We start from the raw sequence: 19429 nt of genomic DNA on the forward strand, positions 1-19429 counted from the left end.
GGGGTGTAAAACCGGAACCGAAACCGAAATCGGAATCGATTAGAACCGGTTTGTCCGGTTTTGGTTCAGTTTGTTGACTTTTATGGTCAACCAATTTTTTTCCGATTTTTTTTCACCAGTTTGGTTCGGTGTTCTGGTTTTCCAGTCCCGATGCCCACCCATAACTGTGACAATCAAGCTGCTAGGGAAACAACAAATAATCCAGTTTAACATGACAGAATTAAGCATGTGGAAGTGGATAGACATTTTATCAAGGAGAAGCTGGTAGACAAGCTAATTGATATACCATTTGTAAAGTCACAAGAACAATTGGCGGATGTCTTAACACATGCAGTGTCGGCAAAGGTTTTTCATGACTTACTTGACAAGTTAGACATAAAATATATATACGCATCAACTTGAGGGGGAGTGTTGGCGTGAACCATAATTCAGGGATCACATGATCCTTGATTTCCTGATGTAATTCACATTACCTAATTAGAATTGCTACCTAGTTAGGATTCTTTATAATTAGCTAATTACTCTTCCTTGTAAAAAAGTCAACTTATACTTGTATATATATCTTCCTCTTAAAAAAAATATAATATAAATTAGAGATATTTAGTGAAGTTCCTCTTAAAAATACCCTATATACCCATTCTTAGCACAAAAACAATATAAATAAACCTTATACCATTTAATTTCTATAAACAAACCAAAAAAAAAAAACTCAAAAAATAACAAATGGTTCTATTTAATTTAATTTTGATTATTAAATTACTTTGATGCCCTATTGAGTGTTTTGAGTTTTTTTAATGAGATTTTGGGGTTGAACTTGTTTTAAGAAATCGATGGCTGTTTTGTAATTTATAAGAAGTTAAAAGCCTCTTTGTTATGTTGTAAATGATTTTTGGGTGTGTTTCTAAAGTCCATTTCATATAGGGTATTTTTATAATTTAGACTCATATATTGGGTATAATAATGAATCTCCCTATAAATTATAATTATTCAATTATTGAATGGTTTGTTTAGTTTGAATGTTTCTTCCATCCAAAATTGAACACTAAAATTGGAGAGAAACATAAGCATATGACAATGATACGATACGATCATACGTAGTAGGGTAGGGTATTGGGAACTTGGGTGGGTGACAGTTGACTTCGCAAATCCCATCCCATAATGTTCATGAATCCTGTTGTGTTCGAAGATGTATATATATATATATATATATATATATATATATAGTAGGTGCGTGCGTATATATGTTATTAGGTCAAGTAAGAAATAATAATCTACATATATACCAATTAGGAAATTAGGAAATCAGTATTTGAGAACAATGAGACCGACTGAATCTCTGAATTTGGTTTGGTGGGGGAATTCATATTAATTAATGTATTTATGTCTGGTTAGACAGGTGGCTGGCTGGCTGGCTAGCTGGCTATACAATGGAATTACCAGGTGAGCGTGAGAGAGTTGATAGAGAGAGACGACAGTGTGGCCCACGTAGAAATGACGAGGATCCTCACATTCTAAGGGAGACAAAGCTGATGTGTTTCACAGCTGTTAATGTTAGCTAAGAACATGATGCATGCATGCAAATGACATTTGCATTATATGCAGGCAATGCACACAATAAAAACAGTAAAAACAAATGATTTTTATACCTCCTGAGTCCTGTTCTTCTTCTTCTTCTTCCTCTTGTTTGTTCGTTTGTTTTGTCTCATTAAGCAAGTCAAGCCAGCTACGAACGTAATGGAACTCTCACATCCAATCCGTATTTGCATACTCTCTCTGTTTCTACTTAATATGTATATATATATATATATATAAGAGAATAAAGCCAATTCTGGTTACAAGTTTGACGATGGAAGAAGTACGGATTGAGGTGGTGTGTTTTTATTTTATGGCACATCACATGACACATGGAACATGGAACATGGAATTGCATTTGCGGTGCTCAAATTCTTTGTCATGGTCATACTCATATATTAACTGATCATTGGTTTCTAATTCTATCAAGAAAAGAAAGAAAAACAAAGGAAAAGGAAAAGTTCAAGGCGGCACGAGTGACATGTCTTTACACCAAATTTCTCCTTTAGCTAGCTACGTACATGAAGACGACAACAACTAAATTTAACCTAAACCGATTTCAGTCGCCGCAACTTCACAAATTCATTTCCCAACTACATATTATTATTAGTATCATTATATACACTAAATATATAGCTAAAACCATTTTTAGAAAGGGATCGTGTGCAAAGGAAAGAAAAGCCCTCATAAAACATTTTCCAATGATTGCAAAGGAAATAAAAGTTCACATTTAAAATGAAAAAAAATCTTAACGGTAATACTTCGAAGAATAGGAAAAAAAAATGCGATAGCAGGAAATGCACAAATGCTAAATATGGAGGCACGAGATGCTGTTAATCTCTTATAAACAATATGATTTCGATTAATTTATTACTTTATTAGCTGCATGGGACTCTTATATCCAGATGTTTATCTGATACAATAAATTCGTAGTTTTTTCTACCAAATATTTTAATTTCTTATCTTTATCTTATACATAATACATTGAGCGTCATTTAGAAACCAATTTAATTAACTTATTAGTACTACCCTTAGTATGAGTAAAATAAGTATCGTGAATTTTGATAAAATTATCGTTAATAAAATGGCAAAGCTTTTCCATAAAAATGTGCTATTTCCATTCTAAGCCAAGACATCGTTCTCTAATGATTTCCAAATTCCAAAGTACATTTTATTTATTTATAATTATATAAGTTTATGAATATGACACAGAAAGTTTCAATTCCAAAAGTTTTTTTTTTTGTTTTTTTTTTTTTTTTTGGACAAAAATTCCAAAAGTTTAACCTCTAGAATAGCAGAAGTGGAGAAGTGATACCTTTTTTTCATCTCTCGCTCTAAAAAAAGATTAGTTTTAGTAGTTTTGTTTGTTGCACTCTCTCTCTCTCTCTCTCTCTCTACAGACTCTTCCCTCAGTTTCTCTCTCTAGAAAGTCAGGTCGTATTACAAGAGCGGGTTTTTTTGCAATCTTTTATATTTCAGTTGCTGTTGGTGGTTGCGATTATTTCTCACATTTGAAGTCTCTCTCTCTCTCTCTCTCTCTCTCTCTCTCTCTCTCTCTCTCTTTCATTTCCTCCTCTCTCTAAAATTGGCTCTCTGCCCACTTCCTCTATTCTTCTGACCTTCCCAAAGATGCTTGCTTTATGCAAGGCCGTGAGCTGAGCTGCCTGCTCTCTCTTTTCTGTGCCCATTCTGTGTGCTGTAATTTGGCCTTTTCTTTTGTTCATGCATTTTGTTTCAGTCTTGTTTGGTTTCATTGAATCCAAGCTTGATCTGAGAAACGAAAGCTCTTTGGGGTCGTGCGATTGGAGAGCTTTCTTGTTGGATTTGGGGATATGGGAGTGTGATCATACAATGGTTTGGTGAAAATTTGGGTAATAATTCTAAAACAGATCTTCTTTTATAGATCTGTTTTCCTGGTGTCATGCATACCTTTTGTTGTACTTTTCGTATGTTTGTGATCTCAAAAGAGAAAGAAGGTTGGCCATTTTTGATATCACCGGCGCTTTCAAACCTCAAAAGGTTATAATATAGAAAGTGGATTCCTTTCATGGAAAAGTGAAAGCGGGCGTGTTTTGCTTAATGGTGGATGCTCTTCTTAAAGATTGGGTGCTAAATTCAAGTGTTTTCTGGGAAAATTTGTGGCAATCGGATTGCAGATTGTAATTCAAGTGGATTAATCTGATTAGCCAGGCATTGAATATACGAGGGTATTGCTCAAAGATTGTGATCAAACGAAGATATTGATATCAGAGAGAGAGAGAGAGAGAGAGAGAGAGAGAGAGAGAGAAAGTGAGTTTAGTGGATTGATTGGTCACTTAAAGGCCCTGATTTTGAAGGGCGTTCGGGTTATTAGGAGAATTTCTTACGGATCCGTCAATTGAAAATAGGGGGTTGTATTGCTCGGCTGGTCTGGAGTGCCTACTAAACATAATCAGGGCCCTGAGAATGGGTTCCTGCTTGTCTGCAGAAAGCAGGAGCCCTCTGCCCGATTCGCCGTCGTCTCCCGCCTGGGGAGTCAGGCGGCGCAAGAGCACCAAGAAGAAAATGGGCTCTCGAAATTCTTCCTTTGATTACCGCCGGGAAGAGCCGCTGCATAGAATTCCCGGGAGAATGTTCTTGAATGGGTCAAGTGAAGTTGCATCTTTGTTTACCCAACAGGGCAAGAAAGGGACCAATCAGGATGCCATGATTGTTTGGGAGGTTAGCTCTTTCTCATAATCTTTACTTGACTCTGATCTGATTTTTTTTTTACTGATTTATCAGTTTTATATCTGGATGTAAAATCACCCCAGCAACTTTTTATTTCTTATGTCAACTTCCTGCAATTCTACTGCAAAGGAAATAGCAGCCTTTTTCTTCAATACAATTGGCTGCAGTTTCTCTACTTTTTTTTTTTTTTTTTTTTTTTTCTCTCGGGATATTATCCAAACTTGCAAACCTTACTTCCGTGGTGGCAGTTGAACTCTTTGTTTTATCGTCCACCTTAGCAATTGCAAGTCCTTGTTTGCAGAGCAAAGTGGCTCACCTTGATTGTCATATATTTGAAGGCTCCCACAGAAGAAGCTACTCTGTTCAATGTGTTCGTTACTTTATATGCACGGATTTTGCCATATATTAACCTTCAGATAGCTTCATCCTTGTTATTCTGTATCCACGTTTTACAACTGTTCTATTTAATCATGTATAGATTTATTTGTTTGACTGTTACTAATTTCTATTTTGTTGTGATATGTATATTATGAGGAAACGTATCCAGGGGTGAACAATGTTATTATTGTCTAAATCTTTTTAAATACAAATTTCAGAATTTTGGTTCAAGAACAGACACAGTTTTCTGTGGTGTTTTTGATGGCCATGGTCCGTTCGGTCATATGGTTGCTAAAAGAGTGAGGGATTCTCTTCCTCTGAAATTGAGTGCAAACTGGGAGGTGACCATAACCAGTGAGGAAGTACTTAAAGAGATCAGCCTCAATAATTCAGGAAGCTTGAATTCAGATGGTACTCCCTTTGTATATGTTGATGAAGATTTCAGGGCCTCCATTGATATTGAGGAAACAGACAAACACCCTGAGATCTTTCAGACACTGAAAGAGTCATTCCTAAAGGCTTTCAAAATTATGGATAGGGAGCTGCGAACACAACCAAGTATCGATTGCTTTTGTAGTGGGACAACAGCAGTAACTTTGGTTAAACAGGTGTTTTCATAACCTTTGGAAACGTGTACTGATGTGGTGTTGGTTTTTTGTGATGTACTCATCTTTATGATGCATGTTTTGGCATGTTGGCATGTTTCCTAGGGTCGGGATTTAATCATTGGAAATGTTGGGGACTCCAGAGCTGTTCTGTGCACGAGAGATAAAGATGACACTCTAATTGCAATTCAATTGACTGTGGATCTCAAACCAAATCTTCCAGGTCTCTCTCTCCTTTATGCTTCTCCTTTCTCATAATAGTTTTCAATTGTGAATTTTTTCAAATTTGGTTTATGATTTTGGCAAGATCTGATCTAGTCACATTTCTAATGATGCTCTACGCATGCAGAAAGTTGTTTTGGGGGGGTGTGATTGAAGTTTTTAAAAGACTTTGTTGTCAGGTTGTCTGGTTAAGAAAATGTTCATATATGAAATATATTCAGACTAATTTCATGGACTTGACAGTGTTTATTTTGGCGTGGGATCTGTATTAGAATATGAAACTTTAACATCACCATTCACCACTCTCATTGTTCATGTTCTTTTGCTCTCAGAAATACCTAAGTTTCTGAATCCACATAGCATAAATAACTCGGCATGAAGTCACTTTTAGCGACATATCTATTTGTTATTTTTCCACTGCCATTATAGAGAGTGAATATTCCTTGTGGATTGGATAATGGCTTCCATCTCCCTGCAACAGTAAACAAGGAATACAAAAGAAAAGATTCTATGATGAATTGCGGTCTGCTTGCTAGCTTCTTGTGATTATCTTCTTTCTGAGTTCTTACCTGCTTTTTCCTTTATTTCTTCCACACTCAACAGCGGAAGCAGAGAGAATACGGAAGTGTAGAGGGCGAGTTTTTGCTCTTCAGGATGAACCTGAGGTTTCTCGGGTCTGGCTGCCAAACAATGACTCCCCGGGTCTTGCCATGGCACGGGCTTTTGGAGATTTCTGCCTCAAGGATTTCGGCCTGATCTCTGTGCCAGATATATCCTTTTGGCGTCTCACTGAGAAGGATGAATTTATCGTCTTGGCTACAGATGGGGTATGGATCCAGCTGATTTAAAGCTACTTACGAAAGAGATATATAACATGCCCCTTCCTTTCACCCTCCTATTCCTCCTCCTCTTTCTCTTTGAATCTAAGGTTGAAACTTTTTGGCAGATTTGGGATGTTCTCTCTAACAAAGAAGTGGTAGACATTGTAGCATCAGCCCCAGCACGCTCTTCTGCAGCTCGAGCACTGGTTGAGACAGCAGTTCGAGCATGGAGACAGAAGTATCCAACTTCCAAAGTAGATGACTGTGCTGTAGTTTGCCTTTTCCTTGACTCAGACTCAAACTCTGGATCAACTGCTGCTAATAACTGGTCGAGTGAGCAGCCTGCCACAACGGATGAGGTCAATGGTGGGACTGAGCAAGAAGATCTCTCTGGGACAACTTGTTTGGTCCGCTCAGGGACTGCCCGAACTGGCGAAGAGATTCTTCAAGAACAAGAAGAAGAAGAAGAAGAAGAAGAAGGAGAAGGAGAGGATGAAGAAGAAGCAAGTAAAGAGAACGGTGCAGAGGAAATGAATTCAGAGGCAGGTAAAGAGTGGTCTGCCCTGGAAGGAGTTTCCCGTGTGAACACATTATTGACCCTGCCAAGGTTTGTGCCTACAAAAGAAGACAAGAAGGTGTGGAAGAAGGTTTGATTATTGATATATCCCCTTGTTTCTGTTTCTCGTAAAAATTAGTTCAGTATCATTTATTTTTCCTTGTCTCTGTTTCTGTTTTGCATTTTCTACACATATGTGATTTGTAGGGCCATAAAAGTAAAAATTTTGACCGGAGAGGTAGGCCCTCCCGACTATATTTAGCATGTCTGGGAAAATTGTCCTTTCTAGTGTGGGTAGAATTGGAATTTTTGTAAAATCCATCCAACTCTCCGTCTATATATACATATATATATATATATATAATTTCTGTTTCAAAAGATATGATGTGTTGTTATGTGGATAATAATTTAGTGATGATAATGAAGCCTCATCATCCATCATCTTGAATGGTTGTTATGTTGCAAACAAGATATTTAGCTCAGCTTTACTTTTCAATTTGCTGCCCCAATACAATACAATACAAACCATACCATAAATATCAGGCCTCTTGTTTTCATTATTCCCTTTGACTTTCATGAAAAGCTGCTTCCACAACCATAAATATGTATCCTTGTCATAATCAGAACCCCCCGAATAGGATCCATCACTCACCACACATTGCCCTGCATGTCTACGAATGAGCATTACCAAACCCTGGCGTGGGTTGTTTGTTTTCAATCCGTTCATATCAAGCATTTTTTTCTTTACATACCATTTGTGTTTGTGTCTCTGGAGAGGAGGCTTACTTCACATATAATATTAGACTCTTGGTAGCAGTCGAAAAAATGAAAAGAAAATCAAACTCTTGGTAGAATGCATTTCTTTGATTGATGTAAGATCAAAAGTTGACAATGGAAGTTGTAAGTTTAATAACCAGAAAAAAGAAATGTGACGACAAAAAGAGAGAGAGAGAGAGAGAGAGAGAGAGAATGGATTGAAATGCTTTTTCAATGTCATATCGGTTTTCCTTCCAACCAGCGTGTATAAAAGTCCAGTGCCTCCCGCGGCTTGTATTCAGGGACGGTGTGTCCAGCTCCCTGTCCCACCAGAAGCCAAGGTAAAAAAAAAACTAGAATAAATCTAAAGCAGAGAGCTTTTTTGATTATATATTTAATTTATCAGAAAAAGAAACATAACAATTATATATGAGTGAAGCTAGAGAGAGAGAGAGAGAGAGAGAGAGTCCGTGTGTACAGACCTTGACGGTGAGAAAGGTGAGGTTGTTTTGATATGCTTGCAAGTATCTGCAGCAGATAACCCAAATCTTATTAAGAAGTTGATAAAAGAAATCTGCCAGCCACATATGGAGGAGGAGGAGAGTAACTAACTGCATATATATATTTTATCAGAAAAGAAAACATGTCCTTGTCCAAGATTATGTATGGTGGTGCTTTGAAGTGCAGAATTAATAATAGGTAGATTTGTATATATATGTTATCATATGTGTACCCTGCAACTTGCTCATTGGACTGCCAAGATCTCCATTCATCTACAATTTGATATCCAAGTGATCTGGTCCATGCCTGGCTCCCGGTGTATGGAACACACATATCATGGTCTCCACTGCCAACAAAATATAAAAATATTTATTATTACTTGCAGCAAAGATAATAATTTGTTTATAATTAACATTCCATGCTTGTAAATGAAAGCAGACCTGTAAATGAGTGCTCTGTATCCCTGAGTTGTAAGATTTCGGTGGTAAGGGATCATGCTTCCGGCATCATGAGAATAACTTATTCTGCCTGTACATAACTCCCAAGGACCAGTCACACTTTCCTGTCATTCATTCATTATTACTTCTGTCATAATTAAGGCTAAGTGTGATTTCAATAGAAAATTAATCATCATATCTCCACAGCAAAAGCAAGCAAGCTTACTGGCTCTGCATGAATTGCTTCCCTAACTGCTGGGTTGTTTAGCCATTTCGTTGCAACTTCATCACTCTACATCCAAATTAATTAAACAAATAAAAAATACAAATCTTCAAAGGTTATATATACGACTCTCTCTCTTTCTCTCTTTCTCTCTTTCTCTCTTTCTCTCCTTCTCTCTGTGGAGGTAGCTGATAATTACAGCCTAAAAAATTAAGGTTGAAAAAAGTAACTTACAAAGCAAGGAACACCGAGTGAGTTTGATAGCTGAGGCCACAATGGGACAATGCCATCTTCTACGGGTGCCCTAAAAGGCCAAGCACGGCCAAACATCCTTTTCCTCACTCCCAGAGGCTTCTCAGTAGTGGTCCCTAGTTGCTGGAAGCTTAGTGGTAAGCTTGTATTTCCTTTGCCATTATTTTGGTTATTATTACTATTAGTTCCTGGGCCATGGTAACAAGGCTCCAGGATGTCGTAAATGTTTAGTCCATCAATAGCCTAATCAATGACCAAACAAGCAAATAATTATGGTTTATAATAATGTGAGAAGCTTTAAGTTCACTTTTAATAAAAAAAAGAGAATCGCTCGCACACACCTCGTAAACTAGCCGAAATTTCTTGCCGCATTGAGTACGATTTGGAGGATTATGGAAGTCTCCGCCACATGCGGCTGTAACTTGCTGCAATAGTCAATTTGGCTCAAATGTGCTTTTGGCACTAAAAGAATAATAATTGGAAAACAAAATCAAACAAAATGCCGGGATTAAGAGATGAGTCTAGCTAGCTACCTCAAAGATTTGATCTGAGATGAGAGCCATCCCATGAGCAAATGGCACTAGAGCATTGCCATCAAATTTCCCGTCTGTGACTCCATTCCCCACCAGGTAACCCTATACGTAACGTACGTACGTATGTACGTACAAAGGATATATGAGTTAATTATGTGATGATGAAGCTGATAGATTTAGCTTAATCTTTCTCAAGTTTACTATATATACGCACGTACCTTGAGATTTAGAGTTGGTTTTGTTCCATTGTATATACCTACACATTATACATATATACATATGTAATTATGGTTTAAGAGTATAGCCTTAATTTTATGTATATGTAAATGGAATTAATATTTGTACGTAACGCAGAAATTAGATACGTACCTTTTGCAACTTGAGAAGCAAGAGTTGGCACATAGACTCCAGCATAAGACTCTCCAGCAATGTAAAATGGATTTGAAAGGAACTCGGGGAATTGCTCAAACCACTGATTGCAATTTGCATTGCATATAGTAGAGAATTATTGTTGATGATGAACCAAATTAATTTATAACTGATTGGGATCGATATGGATTATCCCAAATAGAATAATATATTATTACCTTGAGGAGAAAGGCGTGTGTATCAGAAGCAGTTTGTAGGTCCCCAGTTTGATATTTGCTTTCGTCTTGAGAGTAAGAAAAGCCAACACCAGCAGGAGAATCCAAGTAAATAATGTTGGAAACCTGAATATTTGGTTAATTATTATGATAATGGCCAAGAAATTATTTAAATTAAAATTAGTAAAAAAAATGGAAATCTTTCCACATGAATATATAGAGACCTTGGACCAGCTATAAGGATTAAGATGCAAAACAGGCAATCCTCCTTTTGGTGGTCCTTGTGCAAAATTGAATGGCCCTGCATATGATAGAGTTAATCTCTCCATAAACTAGTACTTTATAGAGGTTAGTTTCGGATTTCCAATATCAATGTCGCATTATATTTTGGGTCAAACTTTGTCACATTTTGGGACAAGAAAGCTAGGAATTCGGCAAAAACTCCCAAATGAATTAGCAGACTTCCAACCTTTGGAGCATATAGAAAATTAACGGCTCTATTAATTCCAGAGCCAGACACCAGACCAGACCAGACCAGATGAGCTGAGTTTCATTTTCATATATATATATATATATATATATATATATATATATATATAGGAATGCGACTACAAACAAACACTGGGACCGTAAACTCATGGACAATATACTTCAACCACTAAAGCTAGCTAGCTTCACATCATCATCATCATCAACATCTACATATGTATATTCAATTAATAATATTCAAAATAAAGCAGACAGCAAGAAAAAGACAATAATTTGATTGTGTGGTGCCAAATGTGCCTACTAGCTACTACTTTTACTTTATTAGAGCTGAAATGGACAAGACTGTATTATGAGTTACAATTACAGTCCCACATCTCTCCTCCTCTCCAGTGAAACCAATTACTTTTTGTTTTGTTTTTGTTTTCTGAAACAAAATTATTAATAATTTCTAATCAGCACCCACCCGTGAGTGGTGAGTGGTGAGTGGTGAGTGATGAGTGGTGACACAGGCACAGCTAATGAGAAACATTGCAAAAGAATGGAAAATAAGAAGAAGAAGAAGAAGAAGAAGAAGAAGGAAAAAGAAGTTGTGGTTGAACAAAAAAAGTAGAGTGATATACCTAATTTTGAAAAAGAGAAAGAAATTAGCTAGAGGCGCAGAAAAGACATACGTACCATGCTCATAAACAAAGCCATCGAAGCTAGAGCAGCCGGGTCCACCATTGAGCCACAGAACAACTGGATCATTTGCTGGGCTTCTTTCTGAAACTACCAAGTAGTAGAAAAGATTCTTTCCATCTATGCTTATATATCTACACATTCAATTCAACACAATAATACATTATCCACATATATACTAGTATAACAATTTTGCTTGCAAATAAATATATATAAGACGATAGCTTCTAAAATAAAACTTACCCTGAGTAGTGCTTGGATGGAAAGGTACCATTAAAGCCGGGAAGTTGGGTGATAAGAGAGCTTTCAGGGGCAGCCTCAACTATAACCAAACTCATGAACAGCATATGCATGCACACAGTTATGCTCAAAATGAAGAATTTGCCCATGGTGGCCTGCCTTCTAAATTCTAATTAACAAGGCCTGCAGTTTCTTACTTATATCATAAACTGAAGGAAATATTGTGTGCGTGTATGAGAGAGAGAGAGAGAGCGCACTAATCATCTGCAGAAAAGTGAGTATATATAGACAAGAAATGGGATCAAAGAAGGAAGAAGAAGGGGAAAACGTCAAGTTTTGGGTCAAAAAAGGAAACAAATCTTGGCATAGAAAAATATTAATCCGAAAAAGAAAAGAAAAAAAAAAAGACAATTGGGGTTGAAGGAAACGAAATTAAGTCAAGCAAACAAGACAAGGAGGACTAGGTTGGGCAACAATCAGGCCAAACCAAATTGTAATTACAAGTTTGGTTTGGTTTTGATGAAGAAAAAGTTAAATGGTTTAAAAACCGATGGTTTGATTTGATTTGGTTTTGAGCTTTTGTATGATGAGTGTGTATGTGTGTAAAATATATGGCATAAGAGCAATGCTAGGCATACCACATTTACATATATATATATATATATCACCTCTCTAATAGAAGTAGAATTTATCAATACAATATACAATGTGGTTCATCTCGATTAGAGATGTGGTATATAAATGTGGTATGTATGAGTAATATTTTTGATAGTATAAATATAATAGAGAGGGTGGCTGGCTAGGCTAGAATTAGCAACAACAGAAGTTTTTAAAACATATATATATATCTAAATTGAGCTAGCTTTTTAATTGACGACGACGAGTCGAGACAAAAGAGCTGAATGTTGTTGTTTTGGTAATTTAAAAAGGTGAAATTAAATATAGAGATGTTGGTGGTGTTTGGTGGCTTATGGCTTATGGTTGGTGTACATTGCAATGTTCCTTGTAAACAAGAGGTAGCAATTTAGTATTAACAATAATAATGGTGATGGAATACGACGCAGCTACGTGCGGATATTGCAATATGGCAAATTGATTGCAAAAATAAATAATATGGGAATGGAATGGAATGAGTAGGCAATGATGATGAGGGCGTGTACTCCGATAAATGCTGCTGACTGCCTGCCTGCCTGCCTGCCTGCCTGCCTGCCTTGCCTGCCTTCCCTGCCTTGCCTGCCTTGCCTGCTGGTACTTAAGGTAGGAAGGAATCAGTCCTTCCACCTCAAAAGAATCTAGTTAAAAACTAAGGATGGATGTTATATATAATTTCATAGCATTCAAATTGACAAGTTAATTAGTTTGGTTGAAACTTAATTATAATAGGGTGGATCGATCTGATCAAACATTCTATAAATACACTTTCTAAAGATAATTGTTGCTGTGATGGGTGGTCTTGTGGCTTATGGGAGAGAAAAGACAGAGAGAGTGAGTGAGTGAGAAGCTAATTGTATAATAAATTATAAATGTGTGTGTTTGTGTGTGTGTGTGAGAGTGAGAGAGAGAGAGAGAGAGAGAGAGAGAGAGAGAGAGAGAGAGGTCTTGTTGACTTCAAAAAAGAAAAGAACACTGGAGAGACCTTATCCAAAACAGTTGAAAAAGAGAGGCTGTAAATTGTTTGTGTTGTGCTGGATCCTCTGTGTGCATGCATCATGCATGTGGTCTGTGGTCTGTGGAATTGGAATTGAGCTTGGAGTGTAAGGTTGTTATGGGTGGGGACGGAGAGATTCACATTCACATTCACAATTACAGAGAGGCGATGAGATGAATGCCTCTGTTTCCATCATTCCCTCCTCCTCCTCTACCTCCTCCTGCTGCTGCACCACCACCCTCCTCCGCCGCCGCCGCCGCATATTTAAAACTACCTCACCTGCTAATAAATCTATTTTCACCTCCAACTCCAACTCCCATTTTACTACTGCCTCGTCCTCTCCCCATTACCACCGCCCTTTTTTACTGCGAGGTCCGTATACAGCTTACTATATAATATATACATATCCTTACCCTTTGATTTGCTTGCTTCTTTGTTATTCTATATTTGCTGCTTCTTTGATTTGTTTGATGATTGATGGATGTCATGTGTGCAGTAACAAATGATTCAAGTGGAAGCAGTGAATCTGAGAGAAGAGAGGCAGTAGATAGGATTGTGGATGGGATCGAGTTTGGGGAGCTGTGCAATGAGTTTGAGTGCATCAGTAGCCCCTCCATCGAGTCTACGGCTCGACAGCTTGTACGTGACATCCTTGAGCTCAGGGAAGGCAATCGCGCCCTCGGAACCTTTGCTGTTTCTGTTCAATACAAGGTCATTCATCTTTTTCTTCACAAATCGGAATCATCTCCTCCCTCTGCCCTTCAATTAATGCCTGTTTTTAATATGGAACCATCTCCTCCTCTAATTAATTGCAGGACCCAGTTAGAAGTTTTAGTGGTCGTGACAAATACAAGAGACCACTATGGATCACCACTGCCCTCCACAAACCCTCTGTGGTCACTCTTCTTCTCTGTTTTCTCTCCCTTTTTTATTTTTTCATTCACAACAACAAGATAACACAAATGTATTTCAATTCTGCCTTACGGTACAGAGTGTACAAGAGATGAGCATGTTATCCACCAGTGTCCTAAGTATCAAGTGGACTGTCAAAGGGAAGCCCAAGAACATCGTTGGTGCTATAGCCTCGGATTTGATCATCCGAATTAATTCCCAATTCACTCTAAACCAGATAAGTGGGCAAGTGATTGAGCATGAAGAGTTTTGGGATTTATCGGCTTCCTCTGCCATTGGCAAGGCATATTTCTGGACCTCGCGTCGTCTCTTTGCTACCATTGAGGGTGGCAAAGACTTGGCTGATCTTGTCAAAACCATTTCCAACCAGTTTCCCAGAGAAAAACAGAATATGGAGATATATCCTGACCCTTCTGGTGACCCAACTAAGGTGAGTTAACAAACGTGAGTCGTGTTTGTTGATATGCTATTGACACATTGATTGATTGCACCATTTGCTTTTGATTCTCAGTTCTTTCAAAGGGATGACGGTTTCCAAAGAGATGTATACCAAATTGCTCTGTTTCTGGCACTCGTCTATTTTGTTGTACAGCTTTTGAGGACAACCTTGTAAACCCCACATTACCGTTGTGTACTCTAGTAAGTTAAGTTTACACTTGAAATCTATATATATATATATATGCATACTACTAACTATGAAATGTTGAGATATATTGCATCAATGTTTCAGCTTACATTTACAAAGATAGATACAGCTTACTCTCTTTTTCTTTACTCTTGTAAGGTGTTTAGTCTGTAGGCAGAATATACAATATAATGGCCAGGAGGCAGTCAGTACATTTCAAGCATTTAACACTCACTCACTCACTCACTCACTAACTATTATAAATTATAAATTATGAATTATAAATTATATAATACAATAACCAAATTCTGTGGACCTGCATGCCAACAATCGGCATGAGAGTTCTGATTCTAAAAAGGAGGTGGACTTCCTGTTGGTCTGTTAGAATCAACAATAAAAGCCACCCCAGACAGATACTAGGCCAATCGCTGCTCATCTCATGGTCTAATCAAATGCATACATTGAATCCTTCAGAGATATCAGTCCTATGGATATTCTTAAGGAATTTCTGAGGCTTGAATGAAAATTTCAGACAAGCTCATACAAAAGAGAAAAGAAAAGAGGTCGAACCAGAAGGGTGGACAAAAACTATCACCACCTGGAAAGACAGATAAATACTTCCAAAATAATTTATATGTTTTTCTTTTTTATTATTATTTTGGTTGAACAAATTAGGGTTCACCAGAGCTAATGGATGTTAAAAGTAGCACTTGTTGAATTAATGCAATATTTGCAGCATGGCAATTACTAATAACAGGAATGTCAATAGTGTTCCCATTATGCGGCTGGATGCTGAATAAAGATTGTGGGCACCAACAGAGTATACCTGCCCTGATTTGTCATCCTTCAGTTTAATGCTTGAAGTGCCTAAAACAAAACAAAACAAAACATCAAAGCAGGTCATGCTCATGAACCTGCTAACAATAAGAAACATTAAATCAAACACTGCCACCCAATGGCTGGCTGAATGTTACTCACAGTTGTAATCAGTCCACCCAATGGCCTGGTTTTCAAGATCATATAGGACCAGCTTATTTGAAAGTACCAAGTCTGCAATTGGGAACAATTACAAAATTCAATGAATCAGATTTACACATGTGATTTGTTTTCAACATGTAATTCTCAAGACTCTAACCTCCCAGAAGAGTCAACGACTTTCCATCTTTAGATTTCATCGAGTTGCTCTGCCAACCAGAACACCAGACATTGTCCTGTGTATATGTCATGAAAAATGTAAATTAGTTAAAAACCCATGGAAGAAGGCAGTAACCAAAATGAATTAATAATGTTGTAGCTAAAGGGAAGAAGAGTATAAATCTACAATAAGCAAACCAATTGAGAAAATTCTATGTCAGTGCATCACAAAATAAAATTTGGAAAATGTGATAAAACACTCACACGTAGTTGGAACAGATAGTCATGAGGATATACTGTCAAAGAAGCAGAACTCTTAAAACCGAACTTTACAATTGGAAATCCATCATCAACCCTGCAAGCAAAAATGATAAGGAAAGCTAAGGTAGCTTTCTACAAGTCTAGCTGCTCTTCTGGTGTTTAGAGTAACCAACACATGTAACACAAGTAATAGTAAACTCACTAAAATAGAAATAAAAAGTAATAGCTAAGCTAAGTTAATGCTTTACTTTTCGGTATACTCAAAACATGTAAACTGCTCCTCAACAGTATGTAACTTCAATCCAGACTGCCGAGCAAATATCTGATTTATCAAAAATACCAATGTAAGGTTTTCTCAACAAGAAAAACAAACAATGTATTTATTTAGACAACAAAATCCAAATGAAGGGACTTCAAGAGCTTCAGTGGCTACCTTTTTGATAAAAGGTTCAAAAACCTCCGGTGTAAGATAAGCCAATGTTGTTCCACTGTCAATTACTGCCGACTTCCGGTCTCCAAAAAGGCCAAATATATCTGTGGTAAGTTCTATAGCATCACCGCCCACCTCAATTGTCTTCATTGAAACAGTGTAATGTGGCCTAAGATATTCAACAAAATTAAATTATCACAAGTTTCATAAACCAATGCCTAACCTGATTGACGAAAGAAAAATGAAACATCCTTTAATTTATACCCATGTAGGGAGCTCTTATGGTAACCAGAAAAAAAAGAGAGTTCATAATGCAACTGTATTTATGAAGTTAAAGCTCATCATGAGCGCTATAATCACTCTAACAAGGTTCCCAGCAGCCTGTCACTAGTAAACATGTAGTTACAGTTATCTGTTTCTTCCATTGCAGAGACTAGGAAATCAAATGGCAATTCCATGACAATCTAGCAGGTAGTTCCTTAATATAGTTGTTGGATTTATTGAGTAATTTCAGTTAGCATTGTACAATTACGAGCCAATTTAGTAGGAAGGATTGAGAGATAGTGTCACATACATATTTGGCAGCAAGGGAGTTGTATTTTTCACTTTTGGTTCCACCACTTCCCCAATGGCGTAGATTCCTCCACCTTTTACGTTATCCAAGCAATGTGAAAATTGTCTTTTCACCTTTCCAGATGAAGCTAGTTGTGAAATGATGGATGCATTTGCCTGGCCAAAACCAAGTATCCCATCAACTGCTGCAGGAGACTTACCAAGATTCCCAGATTGTTTAGCTCCACACCTATTAATCCGCAAGAGACGTAGCTTAATACACACAGGAAGTGCACAGCAACAATGGATTATGCAAAGACAAATAAAGAAGCTGAAAGAATTCTACATAGAAATGGCTAAAGTTTAGTAATGAGAAAGGCTACATAGAAATGGCCGCAACTCACCCAAAAATTACAGTCCCATTTGTTGATGTGGTTTGATGGTTTCCAGTTACTTTATCAAGTTGTATGTTGTCCTTCACATAGTATCCAGAAGTTGCGCTTCCATCTCCGTAGGCGATATTATAATTGCAGAGCATATTTGGCTTGCAACTAGGAAGTCGACCATTCAATGTGGAAGTGCAAAACTCTTGATCACAAGTAACCTTATTTGAAGTTGAAGAGCTCTTTGTATCATATACTGAGAGTTTAAACTGTAGCAGAATAATTATAACAAGGCATAAAAACTGTTTTCTTGATGAGCACGACACAATCACATGTAATATGAAAAGAAAAAGAAGAAGAAAAAGGGTAAAGGCACATACACCAAGATTACTTTTAGTGGGACAGTTTTCGCATGCTTCACAATTCACCCATAAAAGGTCACTTCCTGTATCAACTTGCACGTGAAAGTCCTTTGGAGGAGATCCAATCCCGATTTTAGCGAAGTAGAGCCTAAAACCAGTCAAACCATTCAATGACCAAAACCACAATTGGATATCCATAGTTTATGCAAAACAACAACAACAACATGATAATGACCAAAAGCAGAAGAATACGTACCCAGCTTCAGAAGGATGACCACTGCCACCCAATTGCAAATCCACAGCAGCATCTGCGGCTAGAAGCCTACCGTGACGGCGAGCATCATGTTCTTTCAATGCACTCAAAGACACCTGCTTGTCACGACCCTTGAACTTATGGTTGACGGAGAACACCAAGTTACCAGACACATTCAAAACGAATGCGAAGAAAAGCAGAACACCACCCAACACGGCCACTCTTGTTGTTGTTGTTGTTGTTCCAAGAGCCATTTTTCAATATAATTTTGATTTACCCAACAAACAGGAATCTTTAAGATTGAATACAACTCAAAGGTTCAATTTTGAAAAGCTGATGTTTGGAATTGGACCCCTAACGAGCAACAACCACCCTTTTTTGGGACAAAACCCAGACCCAGGCTTAATTAGAAATGTGGGTTTTGTGGAAAATTCATGGCCGAGTTGGGTGGAGAAACAAGAAGTAACAAGGTGGGTGGGGTGGCAGAGGGAAAAGAGGCATATGTCTAAGAGGGAATGTGCAAGAAAAGACAGAGAAGCAACGTAAGAGAAGAGAGAGAGAGAGAGATGAGAAACGAGAGAGCCGCGCGTTTTCAACGGCGAAAGGCACGTCTTTCTAAAATAGTAAACTACGTCAAGCTTTGTAATTGTTTTTACTTATTCTGTCTATTTTGGTTTAGTTTGTTTGGGATTTCCTAATACTAATATCTTTGTTTGTGTTTACTGTTCATTCTCTACTGTCATTCTGTTTTCTATCTCTCTCCCTCTCTCTCTCTCTCTCGGTCCAAGAGAAACAAACAAACAAACAAACAATTGACTCAAGTCACTGCCAAGCCAACTACGGACAATTGACTCAATTTAATAGATAATTTAAAGAAATCTTAGTTTGGGCCTTAAATTCACGTTTGGTCATGGGCTGCAAGTACTGGTTAGGGGAGTGGGTTGGGTCAACCTAACTTGTTTCGGCTTGCCTGCCTGCCTTCAATTTCATTTCATGTCGACGCTAATCATGTATTTTCTTCATGAATTCTCTTTTGACTAATCTTTTTTCTTTCTTTTTCTTTTTCCCATTTTTGTGGACGATGCAAGCATGCCGCTTGCTTCACTAATTGATCAGCCAAATGACTTAAACACCCCAACATTTTCCATTACAAATTAAATATCAAATGATTAATTTGGTCTTCTCACCACCTAAAAGCCAAATATGACATCACTATTTCTTCCGTCACTTTCACCTTCCCGAAAGCTCTCCCTCCCACCACAACCACTCATTCCTGTCACTACAATCCGCTCAACAAACAGTAAACAAAAGGT

General features: G+C 37.5%; 4 protein-coding genes across 4 annotated transcripts; 2 read left to right on the top strand and 2 right to left on the bottom strand.

Moving 5' to 3' along the window:
* Positions 2991–7243, top strand: LOC18775090 (probable protein phosphatase 2C 33). Its single transcript, XM_007204979.2, has 5 exons — positions 2991–4272; positions 4878–5267; positions 5370–5487; positions 6090–6313; positions 6433–7243. Exons 1-5 carry the CDS (start codon positions 4018–4020, stop codon positions 6958–6960), a joined length of 1515 nt encoding a protein of 504 aa, XP_007205041.1. The 5' UTR covers positions 2991–4017; the 3' UTR covers positions 6961–7243.
* Positions 7709–12155, bottom strand: LOC18772042 (serine carboxypeptidase-like 20). Its single transcript, XM_020565827.1, has 14 exons — positions 11560–12155; positions 11314–11450; positions 10374–10450; positions 10153–10275; positions 9935–10037; positions 9784–9821; positions 9566–9667; positions 9374–9457; positions 9015–9275; positions 8784–8849; positions 8561–8682; positions 8353–8466; positions 8102–8147; positions 7709–7940 (listed from the first exon to the last, which is right to left on the bottom strand). Exons 1-14 carry the CDS (start codon positions 11703–11705, stop codon positions 7857–7859), a joined length of 1503 nt encoding a protein of 500 aa, XP_020421416.1. The 5' UTR covers positions 11706–12155; the 3' UTR covers positions 7709–7856.
* LOC18772167 lies at positions 13121–14827 on the top strand. Its single transcript, XM_020567028.1, has 5 exons — positions 13121–13576; positions 13701–13915; positions 14020–14100; positions 14196–14546; positions 14628–14827. The coding sequence occupies exons 1-5, from the start codon at positions 13378–13380 to the stop codon at positions 14727–14729; spliced, it is 948 nt and encodes a 315-aa protein (XP_020422617.1). The 5' UTR covers positions 13121–13377; the 3' UTR covers positions 14730–14827.
* Positions 14997–18702, bottom strand: LOC18772622 (aspartic proteinase-like protein 2). Its single transcript, XM_007205044.2, has 10 exons — positions 18120–18702; positions 17882–18011; positions 17523–17770; positions 17141–17368; positions 16570–16735; positions 16385–16458; positions 16140–16230; positions 15877–15952; positions 15720–15791; positions 14997–15608 (listed from the first exon to the last, which is right to left on the bottom strand). The coding sequence occupies exons 1-10, from the start codon at positions 18368–18370 to the stop codon at positions 15460–15462; spliced, it is 1485 nt and encodes a 494-aa protein (XP_007205106.1). The 5' UTR covers positions 18371–18702; the 3' UTR covers positions 14997–15459.

The sequence above is a fragment of the Prunus persica genome, chromosome G6 (assembly GCF_000346465.2).
Source record: "Prunus persica cultivar Lovell chromosome G6, Prunus_persica_NCBIv2, whole genome shotgun sequence".
In the NCBI taxonomy this organism is placed as follows: domain Eukaryota; kingdom Viridiplantae; phylum Streptophyta; class Magnoliopsida; order Rosales; family Rosaceae; genus Prunus; species Prunus persica.

What these genes read in the sequence shown, in the direction of transcription:
- LOC18775090 (XM_007204979.2), top strand. Translation starts at nt 4,018, where the DNA reads ATGGGTTCCTGCTTGTCTGCAGAAAGCAGGAGCCCTCTGCCCGATTCG. An exon ending in CAGTAACTTTGGTTAAACAG is followed by an intron (nt 5,268 to 5,369) that starts GTGTTTTCATAA and finishes CATGTTTCCTAG; the next exon opens with GGTCGGGATTTAATCATTGG. An exon ending in TCGTCTTGGCTACAGATGGG is followed by an intron (nt 6,314 to 6,432) that starts GTATGGATCCAG and finishes ACTTTTTGGCAG; the next exon opens with ATTTGGGATGTTCTCTCTAA.
- LOC18772042 (XM_020565827.1), bottom strand. Translation starts at nt 11,705, where the DNA reads ATGGGCAAATTCTTCATTTTGAGCATAACTGTGTGCATGCATATGCTG. An exon ending in AATTTCGGCTAGTTTACGAG is followed by an intron (nt 9,276 to 9,373) that starts GTGTGTGCGAGC and finishes GTCATTGATTAG; the next exon opens with GCTATTGATGGACTAAACAT. An exon ending in TCACCTTTCTCACCGTCAAG is followed by an intron (nt 7,941 to 8,101) that starts GTCTGTACACAC and finishes CTGGTGGGACAG; the next exon opens with GGAGCTGGACACACCGTCCC.
- LOC18772167 (XM_020567028.1), top strand. Translation starts at nt 13,378, where the DNA reads ATGAATGCCTCTGTTTCCATCATTCCCTCCTCCTCCTCTACCTCCTCC. An exon ending in CCGCCCTTTTTTACTGCGAG is followed by an intron (nt 13,577 to 13,700) that starts GTCCGTATACAG and finishes TCATGTGTGCAG; the next exon opens with TAACAAATGATTCAAGTGGA. An exon ending in CCCTCCACAAACCCTCTGTG is followed by an intron (nt 14,101 to 14,195) that starts GTCACTCTTCTT and finishes CTTACGGTACAG; the next exon opens with AGTGTACAAGAGATGAGCAT.
- LOC18772622 (XM_007205044.2), bottom strand. Translation starts at nt 18,370, where the DNA reads ATGGCTCTTGGAACAACAACAACAACAACAAGAGTGGCCGTGTTGGGT. An exon ending in AATGGGACTGTAATTTTTGG is followed by an intron (nt 17,369 to 17,522) that starts GTGAGTTGCGGC and finishes GCGGATTAATAG; the next exon opens with GTGTGGAGCTAAACAATCTG. An exon ending in ACTCCCTTGCTGCCAAATAT is followed by an intron (nt 16,736 to 17,140) that starts GTATGTGACACT and finishes TGAATATCTTAG; the next exon opens with GCCACATTACACTGTTTCAA.